The 18,441-nt window shown below is 34.8% G+C and overlaps 1 protein-coding gene across 1 annotated transcript in view; it reads left to right on the top strand.

The window, feature by feature from the left end:
• The window catches only part of LOC132563418 (guanylate cyclase soluble subunit beta-1-like), a 37,453-nt gene that overhangs the window by 8,116 nt on the left and 10,896 nt on the right, over window positions 1-18,441 (top strand). The window contains exons 2-3 of the mRNA XM_060228181.1: window positions 2,413-2,486; window positions 16,970-17,070. Of these exons, the coding sequence (XP_060084164.1) occupies window positions 2,413-2,486; window positions 16,970-17,070 (175 nt within the window). The remainder of the gene's footprint in view (window positions 1-2,412; window positions 2,487-16,969; window positions 17,071-18,441) is intronic.

The raw sequence follows: 18,441 nt of genomic DNA, 5'->3' as shown, positions 1-18,441 counted from the left end.
ACTAGATCATAGTGACGTTGTGAGATTCGCTGTATATACACTGAAATACTGCCACATCAGTTCACACTCCTGAAGTGGGAACTAGATCATAGTGACGTTGTGAGATTCGCTGTATATACACTGAAATACTGCCACATCAGTTCACAATCCTAAAGTGAGAACTAGATCATAGTGAAACAGTAATGGTTGATGAAGTTTACTTCGGAAAATGACTTGTGACAAGTCATCAGTCTGGAGAAGGTGCACGAGGCACCAGGTTGAGATTGTGACGAGATTGGTAACCCTAAATTGCCCTCGTGTTAGGATGTTGTTTACTTAAATTATTACTCGTGTGTTAAATAAATAATTTACTTATATGTATAATATATGTACTCGGTATGTACATGACGTTTATAACACTACCTGGACATCACGTTTATATTTTCAATACCTTTTAAATGTGATTGTGTTCTGCTATATCGATAATATACCTGGTTTTAAACACCACCATTAATGTTTTTAGAGCAGATTTCAGACATGCTTAAGGCAAACTAGTGTCGGTTTTAGAAATGTATCCACTTTCTTCAGTCTAGGTACGAATAATCAGGTTTTATGTGGCCTTGTTCAAAATCACAGACGTCAAAATTAAGAATTCATTCATATCATCTTACTTGGTAAGTTTCCGTGAAAAGAGAGTGTAATTTTACGGCGGGGTCTTTGATCAACTGATATTGGTGCTAAATAAGCCATTTACCATTGATTTGATATTTCTATGTCGATAAGAACGTTATAGGACAGGAATTTGGGTTTCAAATTTCGTCACGCAAATGCTTTCAGTATCGTAGAATTATTTACAGTATCAATATTCTTGTTTTAGATTTGACAAAATTTGCTGAGTATCAAATCACTATTGAGATCAGTATGTAGCTAATTGGAGCTGCACATCTCTTAAAGTTTTGAAATATCTGTTTCTTTCTTTAAGTTTCGAGATGTCTCCAATAAACTGTTAATTGGTTCGCACCTTTTGTTTGATACATTCAAGGTAAATTTGAATTTTGAGACTTGCTGAAAGGCATTTCAGTTCGGTCTTATTTTTGCATTCAAATTCATGTTAGGACCTCCCATTAATATATAAGCCCAAAACTGATGTCGAGGTCAGTCAGTGCATGCCCACTGTTACATGTACAGAAGCACGTTGTTTGCGACATACACGTCCATGTAAATTAATGTAGATCAATGAAAGAAGGCTAAAGTAACCAATGAATCCCCACAAGCAAGAAGCACGCTGTTCACTTTCTCTCACGAACAATATTTCATCGACTGATTAGGACGTTCATTATGTGATTTCAGATATAGCACCCTGCTTATCTAGACCTCCAGGCACAATCGATTTCACTGGCCGTATATTTCCCTTTTGGTTAAAAATGTACATTTCTGGTTGGAACTCCAGAGAGGTGGGACAGATGCATGATGGGATATATCAAGCTAGAATAAAGTTGCCTCGTTATTAGATAGAAATACTTGATTGATGCCGGCCATTCTCAGTGCTTATCCTGCTATATATAGTAACATAGGGATATTTTTAGATTTTCTTTAGATGTACTGCCTATATATTTACCAAAACGTCCAATGCAAGAAAATGGAGACATGAGAGGGGAATCCTTTTCTCAAGACCAAAAATAGCTAACAGACCGACAATGTTACGATGACTCATTATAGGAATTCCAGGTTTCACCATGTGCCTCCTGTATAATCCTCTGAGTTTACTGAGGATAAACTCTATTTCCCCAAAATGTGTCTTTCTCTGCATGTCATGTTTGAATTAATATCAATAGTAGCAAAGTTCTAAATATATGCGTCGTTCTTTTGAAATTATAAAAAAAAATAAAAATTAACCTAATCGTAAATTTAGTACATCTCCCCATCTATATTTCAAAAAATGATTCAGTTGATTTTATGTTTTAGATGTGAAGTGTCTGTTCATCACTAGCAGGACTGTATGATGCAATTTAATTTAGTATTTGACAAATCCCGTGTCTAACTTTTTTTTTTACTTTTGGATTGTAATATGTCAAACACTTATATGTCTTTGCACAATTGTTTTTAATATTGCTTAGTACACCCAACTTTCCATTCCATGTTAATCATCTCTCATGTAAACTTCACTATGGATAATTAAATGCTATTTTCCTAACAACAGAAATTACAACAATAGAAAATGAATCAGTTCGAAAGATAAGAACCAAGACATGTGTTTCTGAATATCATATCATAAGCTGTACATTTAGCATACCAGAACCTATGGACGCGTTTTAACTTAGGGCTACACAATTAGATATTTTAAGTACCACTTTTACAAGTCAAGAGCTGTACATCAAAAAATACTATCGGTGCATTATTTTGTAAGTATGCTTGCTGTTTTTATTTTTCCAGTACGGGTTTGTGAACTACGCTTTGGAGCTCCTGGTTGTGCGGAATTTCGGCGATGAAATTTGGGAGAAGATTAAGTGAGTCATTTTTCATTATTTTATAAAGAGCATTAAGTTGAGAATCAGGGGATGCTAATGATAAGGGTTGTGTACGACTAATTTGAGTTTGCAATTAGAAAAACATGTATCAATTCTATCATTTGTGTTTTAGCTGGAGTGTTCGGATCCGTTTATATTATCAGAGATGTACCTCAGTGTATATTCATTGCTTTCGGCAAACCTTCTTTATTAAACTTATCGAAAAATAGGAAAGATGTAGGCGTTGTCAGGAGTTGCTCGACTGATAATGAAGAAATTTTCGGTGAAAAATTCATGAGGCGTCGTTGTTAGAGGTTATATTCTACGTGCGTTCACAGGTGTTTGGGTAATGGAGTATTTCTTGATTCACAGTCAACAAAATATTCTGGTCTTGTCTTTCATTTTTTTTTTTTAAATCTTCTAAGCTACTGGGGTTCTCCTGTTTTCTTCTTCTTCTGTGGGTTGGTTGCTCTTGAGGACGTTTCCGAACCTACAGAAGTCCCATCGTGGATGTCACATGATGCTCTCAGTGATGACGTGCTTAATATGACGATCTATAAACATAAAACAAAATATATAATGTAGAACAGAAAGCAATTATTTTAACTCTATATCTTGATAGAAATACATCAACCTAACATGAAATGAAATGATTTTGTCAATATATGAAACGTAATTATTAAAACAAATTGTTTTCCGAAAGTATAATAAATATATGTGTTGCATTTCGTTTCTATCAGATGTTATTGTTTGTACATTAAATGGTAGTCGAAATTGAATCATTTCATCAAATTTACATGTCCATCAAATTTGTTATAGAAGGAAAAATGAGTAGCTGATAGGATTTTATTTAGATGATTCATATTCGGGACCTTAGTGTTTTACTCATTGTTATTATATATTCTTTCTCACTTGTGTACATATTAAATATTAAATAAATCCAGTCTCATTAAAAAAGTACAGCTAAAACGTATTAAGTTTTCACAGATGGAAATATATATATAGAAGTTTAAAATTACAAGAGAGGTGTATATCACTAATGCGTACCAATAAGGATGCATCGAAAATAGCTATGTAAATGAATTTTCAAGTAAGATCTACAAAGATTAAAACACGAAATGTTTCATATCTATTAAAAATTTATATTGCATCATCTTGATACATTTCTGAGCATTTCCTTTTATTCGACTTTAAATAATATATAGGTATGTTTTTATGTATCTGACATTTGTTGATAGTACTGTGATATTTTACCTGGCAAAAGTTCCTTCTGGATTTATCGAAATTTCTACAAGTATTTTAAATCTTTTCTTTGAAAGACAGGCGTTGAAAAATAATCCTAATGTCATTTGAATAATGTGTCGTAAACTTCCTGGAGTTTAATCAACATATTTTGTTTTTGTGCCGTTCCTAATTCGTCAAATTACCGCGTAATTATCACTAACTAGATTTATTTCCCTACCGGTAGGTTTCTACGGCTGTGGAGTTCTATGTATTCAATTAAACACGTTAGATACGCTGGTTCTGGAATGTTGTAATATCTAAGTAAGTGTTGTCTCGTCGGACGTTTGAGATCTTGGAGGAGAAACATTTTTGTTGTATTCATTATTCGAATGTGTTTGTGCTATCATGTTCCTTTTGAACATATTTTCTATCAGTTGAAATTTTTTAAATTTTGAATATCTCATATTATTTTGTAATTTTATGGTGTATTTGCTGTAATGAATTTAAAAACAGACATGTACCATGAAATCTGTTATTAGTGAGAGGGTAGATTTAAAAATTGCGATCAATAGATGGATTGAAAAAAGGGAAAACCAATAAAAGCGTGAAAATTTGTAATATGTAAACCGAGGTCGATTTCACTGACTCAAATTTTCGTCAAAAGATCAGAATGTGTATTGGATTATATTAACTATGAAAGATGCTCCCAACTCAGAAGTCACAATGTTAGGGGTCAATATTATGAATGGTGGCTAAACTGACCTTACTGACCAAACGAGAATACCTTCACGTCAACACTAACTTGATGTAATTTAAACTCGATAAATCGGGGGAAACGATGCTAATATCAAATTGAATAAAAATTATAATTATAATAAAAATAAAATCAAACAAACAAGCAAAAAAACAAAGCAGAAACAAAATAACAGCTGTAACAAAAGTAAAAGCGTCATTACGAAGAGACCCATGAAAAACATTATAGGAGAATAAGACTACGTGTTCCGAAAGAGTAAGCATCTTCTTCTTTTTCGACGACACCCATAATGTGAATCTTGATAAATCCAAGTCAATAATGTCACGCTCCAAATTGAGATAAAGATAAACAACATCGAAAACACAAGGTAAACTACTTAGCATTATACGTGTCCGACTTAATATAACATAAAGGGCAAGCTAGCCCATAATCTTTATCGGCCAGTTTCTCTCGAAATCTTGTATCATAATTTGTCAGTCACCAACATCTTCCACGAAAGCCATTATATAGAGAACAAACCCTTGAATATCGAATCAACTTCGACATGTAAATTTCATAAGTTGAGGATGTAAGGATGTTGCCATCCAGAAATGGAAAATTCAAGACAGGGAAGTTAAAATCATAATAATTGGTGGAAAGCTGACTATTTTGGTTTCGTTGCAGGAAGATGTCTAGATACGCGGCTGATGTAAAAGAATCTGCCATGCCCTTGATTTCTAATTCTGGTAGGCTTGAACGATGGTCATGGTCGATGATTAAAATCTAGTTCAAAGTCATGACGTATAATATCTTGTTCTCTGTATGACAACATCGGCGTTATTTCACACAAGGACTTCCAATACATAAACATAAAATTCTCCGGTCTTATTGGGGACATTAATCCTAGCCTTTATCAACCTGAATCTCTCGGAAGCTTCTCTTGAAATTTCCCACCAGATGTGACATCTAGCACGGAAATAAAGATATTAGGAATAATCATGAGAATATCATTCAAATGCGACATAGAGACACTATAGGCACGGGAGAAACAGGACGGAAACAGAAAACTTTATTTTTAGATATTTTGAGACTTGGAACATCTTTAATGGAAGCCTCTCATTGGCCAGTAAACACTGACAGGACAGTGAAACAATTTGCTAACTGGTGGATTAATGAGGACGGATATGAAGTAATTTGACTTTTGGTAACCGGATAAGTCTGTCACGACCTCGGCTAAAATAGCGATCTGTATGTGACATTTTAACTATTCTGATTTCTGAAGAAATTGATGCTATCTATATCCCTTGTGACAAAGAACTAGAGGTGCTCGACCATAAGTTATCAAGAGAATAGAAGCTAGAAGAGTTATAAAGAAAGCATAAATACGTTAAGAAATGTGTGCTAAGGGCTATTTACAGATTAATAATTGACGTGCACACAACATGTCGTTCATTTCTTTTTTGTCTATTATAGGTTTTGGAGATTCCAACCATATTTAGCATCGCGTAAATTTTTGTGTAACTTTTTTGAATTTCTAAAGGAATTTGATTTTGTAAGACACACGTGAATGTTTGACAATACCAGAAGCACGTATCTATCATCCAACAGGTCGTGAAAATTGTTGCGACGAGATAACGTGGGAAGTTTTACATGTAGTTAAATGAAACAAGCGTGCTACTAGCAAAACCGGTGATTTCCTTTTTTTCCCGGATTGATCGAATTCGCGTTGGCGTATACAATGTATAAGAATGAGATACGTCGAAGTAGGTCAGAGTTCATCCGATTGTTATGTAACAGAGGGAGAACTGTAAACACGTATAGCTCATGTAATGACGACACTGAGAAAAGCCATTTGTTGATTAGTACGACATGGATTCAGTTTTAACGATATAGGTCATGACATTTAATGTGATTGCATCATTTAAATGGCCATTTTATGTTGCATAAATGGAAAACCGTTTCTTAAAAAACACCAAACTCGAGGAAATTTAGAAATTCATGAAAGGATGTTAGCATTAGACAAACAGTTTGATTATGAAGTTCACCGTTCCTATCAACAGGATTGTGTTTGAAAAACGTGATTACACGTATAAGAGGCATACGTTCTATAGATGTTTCCGGAAGTATCTAGAGCGAGGCTAATGTGTCCCAGCCTGCGTACTATCCAATAAGAGCATGCACCTTTTCCCGCCCGTTACCTACCAACATGACAAGATCTAATGGGGCATGGGCCCCACTTAAAACCAACGTGCTTTCATTGCCTTCAATGTAGGTGTTAGTCATTCTATGATGCTGTGGTAGAGGAAATTGCACCAATATTTGTTGTTTGTCTCATATTTTGATAAAATATCTCGTTTTGACTGGTTTCCAGTCGAGACTACAGATACAGAACGGTTACTATTCCTTTGATATAGACTGATATCCCGATTCCGCCAAACTTTTCAGAGCTCTTCACAACTCAGCAGGATATGTCCTATTGGAAAACGATCAACACGGGTATAAAATCCCATTACTAAGATATGAAACATATTTCCACATATTCGTTACTTGCTATTTGAATGACCTATATCATGATGATCGCGAAATGTGATATACGATTTAAAGTGCTCGATTTCGGTTGTAACATAAATAAACATTACAAAATCATTCTGTCGTCAAAATATTGTACTTAAAGGCAAAATCAAGCTCATTCGTCATAACCATTATAATAAACGGTGGAAGTGCAGCCTTTTGTTAAAAAGTGTCTACCTTAAATACTAGAACCTTCCTTTATAGAGAACTGTAATTGATAACTTTAATGTAATGAAAATATCACTGAAATCCCCATGTCTCCAAAAGCCCGTTTATTCTTACATTAATACAGTATTTTGATGCAAACTTTGGCAAACTGAAAAAACATCTCTAATATGACATAGGCACCAGATTGACAAATAGCGGCTCCTCCAATATTGATATAATAACAAATACCCTTTTAATTACCACCATCGTAAAATTCTGTTTTCCATTTTGCTATGATATTTCGCTTGAGTAAATTGTGCATCCATTACTTATATAAATATGATATTCAGGGATGATATTATTCCGTATCGATCTTTTAAACATGTTTCAGTTCCAAGAAAAGCAATTAATGACCGCGGATATGGCACCAGATTCAAAGACATTTGATATGGACGCCAAAGAGATTTTCAGTGTGCCTAGGTTTTTATGTTCTAAGCTGATAATGTGTCGTGTCTTAGAGAAACTCTGCATAATTCATACACCTTTAGAAAACAGGTTTTCCGTCGGGACTCGTTGTATACTTGGATAATCCAATTCAACATTTATAATTCACTGGCCTATATAATTTGATAGAAAACATAAGTGATATGGAATTTCGATTTGGACAGGATCTCTACTAATAGTGTGAATTATGCCCACGTCCCTCAATGTTTTCATATTTCACATAAGTCATATTGATAACGTTTTAACCTTAAACTTCAAAGTCGTGGAAAATGTAAGCATTCATACCATTATCAATTATTATGGTACAATACCAATGACCTGCTTTGTCAATGTCGGACAATACATGCTTTGACCGACCGGTTTGTTTTCTTTTAGGTCTAGAAATAACTCATATACGTTCTACAAAGAAAAGAAAGCATGCGGCATAGATGCTGAGGGACGATAAGGAAAATGAATAGGAAATAATGCAGTGTTAGAATCGTGTTAATGAGATTGGATAGAATGTCAGCACGTATCTCTAGAGGGTTAATATTTAACAAATGAACGAATTTAGGCGGTAAAAAGAAAATGTATCCAATAGGCTTGGTGAGGTGTGATCAATTTCAATCTTGGACTGTACTCAGATCTACTGATGAGAGGGATGTGGAAGTCTATTAGTCATTGATAATCAGGTCTATCGTTTGATGATAGCAAACACAGAGGGATTAGGTTGTAATCGGCAACCCTCCACCGCATCTGACTATGCAATTAACGTCTCCCACGTGATGACCTCTATGTTATGTAATCACAAATCAACCGGCACTTGCGCATGCAACCTTTCCATATAATCAAGATGGCGATTATAACATGTCTACAATATAGATATCGACCTTCTTTCCGATTTCTGACACCATACGTTTTATTCATTGAATTATCATTTATAGAGTTACTTCGTCTGTTAAGAAACTATGCAAAAACAGTATATCTTATAACCAAACAGTTATATACAGATTTTGATTAACGATAGCATCATAGGTATGTGTCTTTTTATGCTAAGACTTGGTGATAATACGCTAGATTTGACTGATTAAAATTTATCTCCACGGGCTTAACCAAGTTGCTCGAAAATCAATTAGAGTCGAGATATCTTAGTGATTTGAACTTTTAATTTAATGTAACTGTTAACAGGTCAATTTTATTGGCATTTATTTGGGAGTTTTGATTTGTAAATCGCCACATTTTAACAGCTAATTGAAAATGTCTTATTAACATTAGTTTCGAAATAAGCATTGAACAAACTGAGTCAATTAAATATTAAAGTAGTCAAAAAAAAATGGTTTTGATATTTTTAAAAAAATCTAACTGTTCCGGAATCTTCATCGGCGGAAAGTAGACAACAAAACAGCTGTTTGATTAATCGTTTCTAGTTTTACAGATAACATCGTTCGTGTTTTAATTACTCGAAATTCAACGTGTTTAAATGAAACGATTTTGTCCTTTTATCATACGTTAACATTATGTAATTGGATGTTTTTGTTGAACAATTTTGTTTACATCAAAGTAAATAAAAATATTTGGTTGCAGAACCTAATGTTCTCCGCAGGACATGGCTCCATAAATTCCTACACATCAACACGCGGCCTATCCGTACAATTGCACACAGCTTGTGGTAAAATGATTATCGCAAATATGTCATATTTTACTGTCCATGTTGATTCCGACTATTCACAACTATTCACCAAACAACAGGTAAAACCTCATACCGAATGATCTATGTTTACCTCAGCTGCCAAAAGCAATTACAAAATGAGAATTAGAATTGCATCGATGCGTTTTCTACAAAATACGTGAGAATTTAAGAGACTTTTTTACGGAGATCTGTACCATTCGTTAGGAAGATATGACGTAAAAGGGAACAGGGATGAAATAAATGATATTGCAAATCAACCTTGTTAAAACCATATTGACAGACACGAAAGTGTTAAAGGCTCTAACACGGGGTTAACACCTTTTCCTTCTTACGTATCATGCAAGAACATATATTCATAGCTTGATGTGTATGAGCAATGGATTAGTCTATGAACCCCCGTTCTATATTTGAGAAAGATATTACTTTAACGTGTGCAGTAAGCGTCTAGAACCTTGCTTTTGTATTTGTTTATGTTTTGTGTCTTATGTTTATGCATCGTCGACTTCCTAAGTCATCAGGGCCAAACACCATTGTATGCTCAGAAGATGAAAAACATCTAACTCAAACTAAAAAGCTGTAAAGAGAAGAAAAGCTGTGAAAACACTCATAATCTCTTGATTCATACATTGGTTCTTTACTACATAAGTAATTTTTTCAAATTACACAGAAACGGTATCAAATAAAACAAAATTTTGTCAAATTTGTTACAATATTGGTCATAACTGACACACCTAGTCATGAACTATCGAAGGTCGATAACAAATTTGGAAATGATATCTTCTTTTTGTAAAATATTGTAAAATGTAAAAGGATTTTTTTATTCTCTTCTTCTTTGATGTTTCAGAAACAATTACCAAAAGTACCAATCAGACCTATGCCACTCCTCGTTCATATAACTGAGACTTTCTCTTTTACTGATTCTAACTGTGTTTGTTGTATTTGATTATAGCGTATGTCTAGTACAAAAGTGAATTAGATCAACTAACCTGCAACCCGACTGTAGCCGTTAATGTATTGTTTACGATGACCTGTACACATTGAAGCCCCTGTATGTAGCTATAGGTAGAACAAGCTTTAGTTTTGTCTATATCACCATGTTATCTAGCAACCGTTAAAGTACATGTGGGTAGGCTGGTGCTTGCGGCAGACTTTATGTAGATATATAAATCTAATTTATGTAATTATAGACGTGTAAATATTTGTCGTATGAAATTACAGCTAAGGCTCTGATACACGACCAATGTTTACAAGGCATATATTTGCTACCTCTATCACAGAAGAGTTCTGGTCGCCATTGCTGTGAACCATATGGCTCCTCCAGTGTCTAACTCTGTGAAGCACTGACATATATACGATGCACATGTTTAGTTTTAGGGGAAATTTTCTGAAGGAAACAAAACTACTACGATCGACCTTTAGCGATGTTTGTCTTCGTCTGACTGTTTGTTTATATACAAAGCGAATTGGTTCCTAAATTTAGAAATCCTCTTCCGGTCTGATCTGAAACAGAAAAGTCGTAAAAGCGCCAGCATATACAAAGAGAAAAGTGATTCTTCATTGAATCCACTGGGTTATCGGGTACGTGGTTGTCATTTTGTTGAATAATCACTATTTTCTGTATACAAATTGTTAGGCTCATTTCTTGGCCTAAATACGTTCCCCTTATGGTGTGTTTTTGATCTGATTAGGCCAACGTTTTTATGTTTTTTTATTATTTCGACTACTATATTGCCTTGTATTACTGCGTTTTAATCCTCTTCCGGTAATACTTTTGGGAAGAAGTATCAGAGGGAGCGATTTAAGATATACAGACTAACATCTAGACTGGTATCATTATATAGAGTACGCGCTAGAAGAAACTCAATGTCGTTCGGTTTACTTCCGCTTCATTTCCAAAGTTGAAAATTTCACCTTACTTCGATTAATCTGATGATTTCAACCTTTAAAACCTTAAAAATGATCTCTTCAACTTTGCATCAATCTCCATTAGCTGCCAGCGTTTGGATAATGCTTATTTACGTCCTTGGAAACCCAACGTCAGTTGACAGGACGCTCCGCCTTAGACTGAAATTATTGCCTGTCGAGATTCCTCTCTGATTGGTCATATACCCGCAGGGTCAAGGCCGTCTCGACCAATAATTACTAGTTAATAGCAGAAACTTGAGAACCACATAATTAAAAGACGTTCAGAACTAGTCTCGTGTATTTTTATAACTGTCAAGTTTAGGATTGCCTTATCAATCTGTAAGTATTTACTGGTAGAAACATCAACATGCTTTCACATCGTTTGATCATCTCCATGCAATATAATATGAGGAATGAAGGATATAGTGTTACCCGTGTTCGTCCCGTTGCGTCTTCCCGTTGCGTCTTCCCGTTACGACTCTTGGCGTACGGTTCCGAATCGATGTCCAAAGATGAAAACTTCTTTGTAATTTTTTTTTAGATTTCAATCATACCATCACATCAACTTATAAACCTTATCATATCACGATGGCTATTATTTGCAAAGGTGAAAGGGTCAAAGTCATATTTTGAATTAGAATGGAGTTATTCATGTCTTACCGACATTTTTTACTTTATGGAAATAAAAACATACATGCTATATCCCCTACCTATGATTGCTCATACCTTACATTTCGTCTTTTTGTTATGATGCCCTCGAAAAGACGCCAGGCGAAAAAACGAAAACCCGCCAAAGCGATAAAACGAAAAAAATGATAACCCGTCAAAGCGAAAATGAAAATAGGGAAACCAGTCAAAGAGATAAGAATAAACGAAGCCAAATCGAGGTAAAAAAAAAAGTCGTTATTGCCTTTTTGTTTTTGCTTTTTTTTTTTTTACCTCGGTTTGGCGTCTTTTCTTTTTTTTTTTTTTTTTTTTGGCGGGTTTTCGTGCTGACGTTATGTCGTTTTTTCGCTCGGCGTCTTTTCTCGGGCAACAAAGCGAAAAAACGAAATGTCAGGGGTAAGCCACTAAACCAACGGTTTTATCAATAGACATTCTACAACACAGTCATAAAATACTGTAACCTGTATGTATTTCTAATATGCAAAATCGGAAAATGTGCACATACAGTATTATTTTCTTTAAAAATGAAATTCCTGTCTAGAAAGAAAGCTGTAGTGTAGAGTACAATTACCAGAGGAATGGGAACGATCGTAGAAGGCGAGGGCAATACGACACACACATGCGATTGGTGTTTTATCGCATATTTCATTCATTTCCCTCGTATATATTCCCGGGGAGAGAAAATTCAATGATAAATCTATCAAATATGTCAGGGAAATACGCAACAGCCGTGAATACAACACTTAATCATTAAACGCCGCGACCGATTGGTCTTCATTAAGTTTTATTTATGCTAATATGTGAATTAGATATAGTCCAACAGGTTTAAATTACCGTGATTTATCGTTACTTGAAAGCGTTCAGTTGTACAGGTATACTGGCTGTCAAATTTATCGAAATAAAATGCTGGCTACTTTTATAGATTAACACGTACATTGCCTGTATAGTGCATCCAGTCATGCAATATGATATAATTAGCATTTTGTGTTCTATTTCCGGAACGCAGTTACAACTTTCATTCTAAATTGTTTTGCTGTTTTATATAGTACACGAAAAGAAACAATTAAGTGATCAGTGTGCTCATTAATCAAATGAAAAAAAAAATGCGCTACCGCATTACACTTGCTGTATTGCGGTAGCAATTTAATTTACTGGAAGGTGATATAGTTTATGGGGCAACCGGTCTCAACTCGTAATTCAAACTCGGTGAAAATGTTGGGCGTGAAAACCACAGAAACACACCCTTACGTGTTACTAGATGCAGCCGAGATAAAGCCGAGATTATATATAACTTTTTCTGATAATTAAAAATGTTATATCTAAATTATTTCTTCATTTGTCGGTTCCGATGATATAGATATGAAGTTCTCGTACTTGGTTTTCGTGATTGTTGTACATCGAGCGACAGAGAGTCTATGAGTAACGTACTACATACATCAAAATCTAAATTACTGTACAAAATACAAGTGAGAACATCAGACTCCACAAAAATATAGCAATCACGATGAAAATGCCATGAGAAACTGACAATCTATTTAATGTTATTTTTTGTTGGGTTTCAATTTTTCATAAACGTATAAGCGTAATGCTCCATGGCACTAACGTGAAATATTCACAGATTTATTTCCGATCACTGGTTTTCTTACCGATAATGACAAAAAATAGCAAATGCTAACCTCCTATCTCGTCGGTCTATTGTTATAACTCATTGTCTTCTTCCCAATTATCTATCAACTCCAGCATCATTGTTACAGAGCAGACATATTTGTCACAGAAGATATATCTGCCAATAACACATTCCGTCTCTTTGGTCAACTCTCTTGAACGTATCTAAATGCCAATTGGCGCGTTTTCCGTGTTTCTCCACCACAAATATTCATCTGCAAACTTTTTGATAATAGTAAAAAATTACTTAGGATAACAAACACCGAAATGCATTATCTGGTGCAGTTTTGATAGCACATGACAATGAACAGGCTCTCATTTACCGCAGCAATGCGATACCTTTGTTCAAAATGAAAGAACACAGATATTTCTTATTAGTTTTTTTTTCTTATTTATTTTCGTTATGTCATTCCATATCATAATTTATTCCATATGTTTAACTCACAACAATAACACATTGACCGTTGATGAGTATTTTCATGTAAACAACACTGAATCAGACAATGAAATGAAACAAGACCTTTTGGTTGTTGTAAGAAGGCGTTGTTATACTAACATCTGAATAATTTGTTTTCCCTGATAAATACTGACACATGATATATTTTCTTTCTTATTATCGTATTACGAGTGACAGGAGGCTTTGGCAGATCCATCCTTGGTGATATGTTGTGAGACTTCTCTCATCCACTCTACGGTATCTGTAAATCACACCTGGGGGATTTAACAGTCAATTTGCTTCTCCAACGTGTACAGGAGAGATAAGATACGACGGTAGATTTTCAACTTCGGATATATTTCTATACACTGTGAAACAGACAACAAACAAATTCCCTGTCAATAAATGTTATACCTGTATCTAGCCAAGAAGGGCAGTGACATCAACTATGTTTTTTTCACTATGAAAGAATTAAATGAAAATGTACATGGGTCGAAAATTGAAGGAAAAGCAAAAATTGACCGTGCGCTTTTTGGGTTTGCTGTTTCGCGACTGTAATGATCCAGCGACGATGGTCTGGTATATATAAGGAGAGTGGTTAGTATTCAAAATCTGACAAGTGAAAATTGAAATGCCGGTAGAAACGATAATTGAATAAAAACAATAAATATTGTAGGATTCGTACAATTGCAGTTATTTTTTTCCGAAATTCAGAAACAACCGCTTTATCAAGGTTTTCTTTTGGAAATAATCCTGATAGCCATGGAGCAAACTTCAGTATTGTTTGGATATGATTTAACTTAGGAAATTGCTGTCCGGATGTAAGCAATGAATTGCTGATGTCTTGTAAGGGAAATATAAATAGATCCGCTAATATGACATATGATATATCAGGCACTTTGATACAGCGATAAAGAGTCGTTCGTGATATGTATCGTGATTCGAAACCAAATTTTGTTTCATGAATTTTGTCATTATACACAGTCTGTTTTATAGTCAACATTAGAATGAAAAATGCCCTTTGACAATCTTGAAGAAATAGCAAGGTCAAATGGTGGTAATTTGTTTACACTTTGCCATAAAGTGATGTGCGCAATATTTTCACCGTTAGGCAAAAGGTCAATGCCACAGCTTGAAGGTTACAAAAATGTCAATAAAGTAAGTCTGATAGATGATATTTGTAATGTAAAACGGTGTTAACGATACTGTGGTGCCATTATCTCAATTTAACTTCTTGATTTAAATATGTTTTCCATATTTACATTCTGATCATGAAGAGAAAGACTGTTTGTTTCGTCGGTAACTCTTGACTGTAATGTCTCTCAGTCCCTAATATCGTTATAAGGTTGGCGTTTCGATTTGACTGGGGAATATTTCTCTCAAGAATGAATCGATACACACGAAATCGTTTTAATCAAATGATTAACTATATTTTAGACTGAAATGAAATAACTGCTGAGAAATCAAACGGATCAAAATAACGTGTTATGTTAAAAAATAAGAAAACATTTAAACCAAGAAATTCACTTCTTGATTCTATACAGACAGAACGTTCAAATGTCAGAAAAAAAATCGAAGTATTTCAAATTTTTTTCTGGTTGTTTTCATACTCTTGCAGGAATGTTTTTGTGGTTTGAAGATCTCATAAAACACGTGTGAGTTGTTTTAATAATCATGTATTGCAGATCTAAAGTTCGTAATGTTTTCTTATATTCTTTCAACTGAGAAATTTGCAATACCATGTAGCAAGCAGTAAGAAATATCTCAAGTAAATGATCCGTGTCTCTGTTAAAGCATCATCTGTATGAAGTCATATTGTCGACCTGGATTTTTGACAACATTTTGAGGCGACTAATGTGGGAAATATTCCAGTTTGTAACTAAATCCAGACTGACTGCTACGTTCACATTATGTCTGGATGATGTAGTTTTCGTAACTTGTATTTTTGCGTATTGCTAATTCCTGCCATCTCTGTATGTGGTATCTGTCCTGTCTAAGAACGGAATTAATTTTATCTTCGTTGTGAGTTATATATACATACAACCAGCATGTGCGGTTATTTGTTGGTGATTTCCCTGAGATTGCTGTTATCGTAGCGTGAAAAGAAATAAAAAAATATTCATCGCAAAGTATTATTTACACATGCACGTGCAGTTATGTATGTATGAGTATCGAATGTCGATAATATTGCAAAATGTTGTTCAGGTACATGTATTTGTCTCAAGTTTATTATCTATGACTCAAAGAGTAACATTTAGAGAAGGGAGATCTGCGATCACGTGCTGCACGTGTGATGATATAGGAAGTGTTGATTAGGTTTTAAGGAGGTGTTGCTGATATACGCCTACATGACGGTGGCGAGAATTCTAACACAGGCTGTTCTGGTGTAATTTTAGCAGCTCAGGCTGAGAGATAAACAACAGCGCTTGGACACTTTAATGAAAAGGCAAAAAGGCATCCGGATATCCTTAATAAATGCTTTTGTGAAATGAATGTTCTGTTGATGCCAAAGAAGAAAAATTGTTACATTACTGTGTTTAGTTTATGGTCTATTGGGTCTGGAAATAACTGACAAATTACAGCTAGGCTACAGAGGCGGCAGTTAAAGCATATATCTTGATAATGAGTTTACAATTGTGTTATAGAAACGAACCAATCGTGAACATTAGACTGTGTTTTCTCATTTGTAAGCGGTGATGTAGAGTACCGGAAACCTGTAATAAAGATTCATTACTCAGCATTACTATAGACTTGCTCATGTCCGTAGTTCGGAAGAGATTCTAAAGCAATTACACTTGAACTAGCTAAAGCGTTAGCTGCTTGCTTACAATATTAACACTATTGCTGTATTTCACAAGTTGCAAATGACAAGAAAACAAATAGATAATAACACGATACACGTGCAATAATTAAATGACATTTGGGATTTAAGTTTTGTTTCTAATTTGGCTTTTTCTCCACAGACAGGAAGCTGGTTTGGAAATGGACGGACATTTTCTCGTCCGGATGGTGTACGATGATGGCGCCACTTATGATCTCGTCGGCGCAGCTGTCAAGGTTCTCGGTACGTTTACAATATATATGAACTTTTTATGGGATATTCCGTGATAATGTATAATGCTACAGTCATCACACTTGCAATGTACTGCAGCATCTCGTGACAGACTGTGGTATATCATTACCGCTGTCTGTAACACGTGATGTTAAATTCATTGTATATAACAGAAGTATAAATAATAAATATCCGTTTTATTATGCAATATGTGATCTATCACTCCTTGTGATAGACTAATTTCCCATATAACACCACATAATTTGTTTTCCTGTCAATTCACCACATCCGATCTCTCCCCCAAAAGATTATGTGCACAAGATATACAGTTAGAGACTTGGTCGTATGATAACACGGTTAATCAAAACTTCTCAAAATAAGAATTTATAGATATCGTTTCAGGTGTTACTGGGGTAAATGTACGATAATGATTTACAAGGTTGTCTAGTGCAATAAACCTAACATGATCTACGGATGAATTTACACAGTATACGCTAAGAAGACACGTCCTCGCTCTTGACACTTGCAATGGTCTGGTGATGTTTTGTAAGACGCTAAACTTAGACGGTCAATATTTCCTTCTTTGGCATTTGGTAGGTGACAAGACATAATAGTGACAGTGTAAAGTACATCCGCAATATCTTACAGAAAAGTTCTCATAGAGAAAAGTTCATTTAGGATCGTAAGTGAGTTTCCAATTCATATGATATGTTATGAAACGAGTCTTATATTTTTTCAATTTAGCGAGACTATGCATGCACTTTAAAAATATCAAATATGAATTTAATATTTTTTTACGGAAAAAGTGTGAAAAACCAAATCAAACGATGACAACCATTTTGCTGCGCCAGTTTCAATTAATGACGTAACGTCATTGTCTAAACTATGACATCACAATCGATTTCTGACTGGAACAGCCAATGACAAACGACCCAGTGACAAATACGCAAACTGATTATCTGATAAAAGCTGATAAGATAGATGTCTTATTACATGATAATGCTGCGTTAAGACACGTACTTGTCTTTTAATATTCAAGATGCATAATCCCGTAAGTACTTTTTCAGTTAGACATGTTATATAGACGCAGGTCCCAAGTCTATATACTTTTTTTTGGCGTTTGATTGACATGTGTGCCGTGCTGCCTTTAGATATCAAAGCAAAATCCAGGATCGAAGTGCAGAAGTTGTATATATCAATCAGTGCCCATAATTTTCTGTATTGTTAGACAAATGTTTTCCCAGGCCTGTGTAGACATGACAATCAATGGACCGATATAAGATTTTACGGAGCCAAATTACCAGAGAGTGCTAGAGAGCTTTTGTAACTCCAATACACTAATGTAGAGCCTTTCTGATTCATGGTAGAAATCAGTCAGATTGT

This window comes from Ylistrum balloti, unplaced genomic scaffold (genome assembly GCF_031769215.1).
Source record: "Ylistrum balloti isolate Yb309-2 unplaced genomic scaffold, AGI_CSIRO_Ybal_v1 Utg369674, whole genome shotgun sequence".
NCBI classification, from domain to species: Eukaryota; Metazoa; Mollusca; class Bivalvia; order Pectinida; family Pectinidae; genus Ylistrum; species Ylistrum balloti.
The sequence above is the reverse complement of the archived record's forward strand: the minus strand, read 5'-3'. Positions and strand labels throughout refer to the sequence as shown.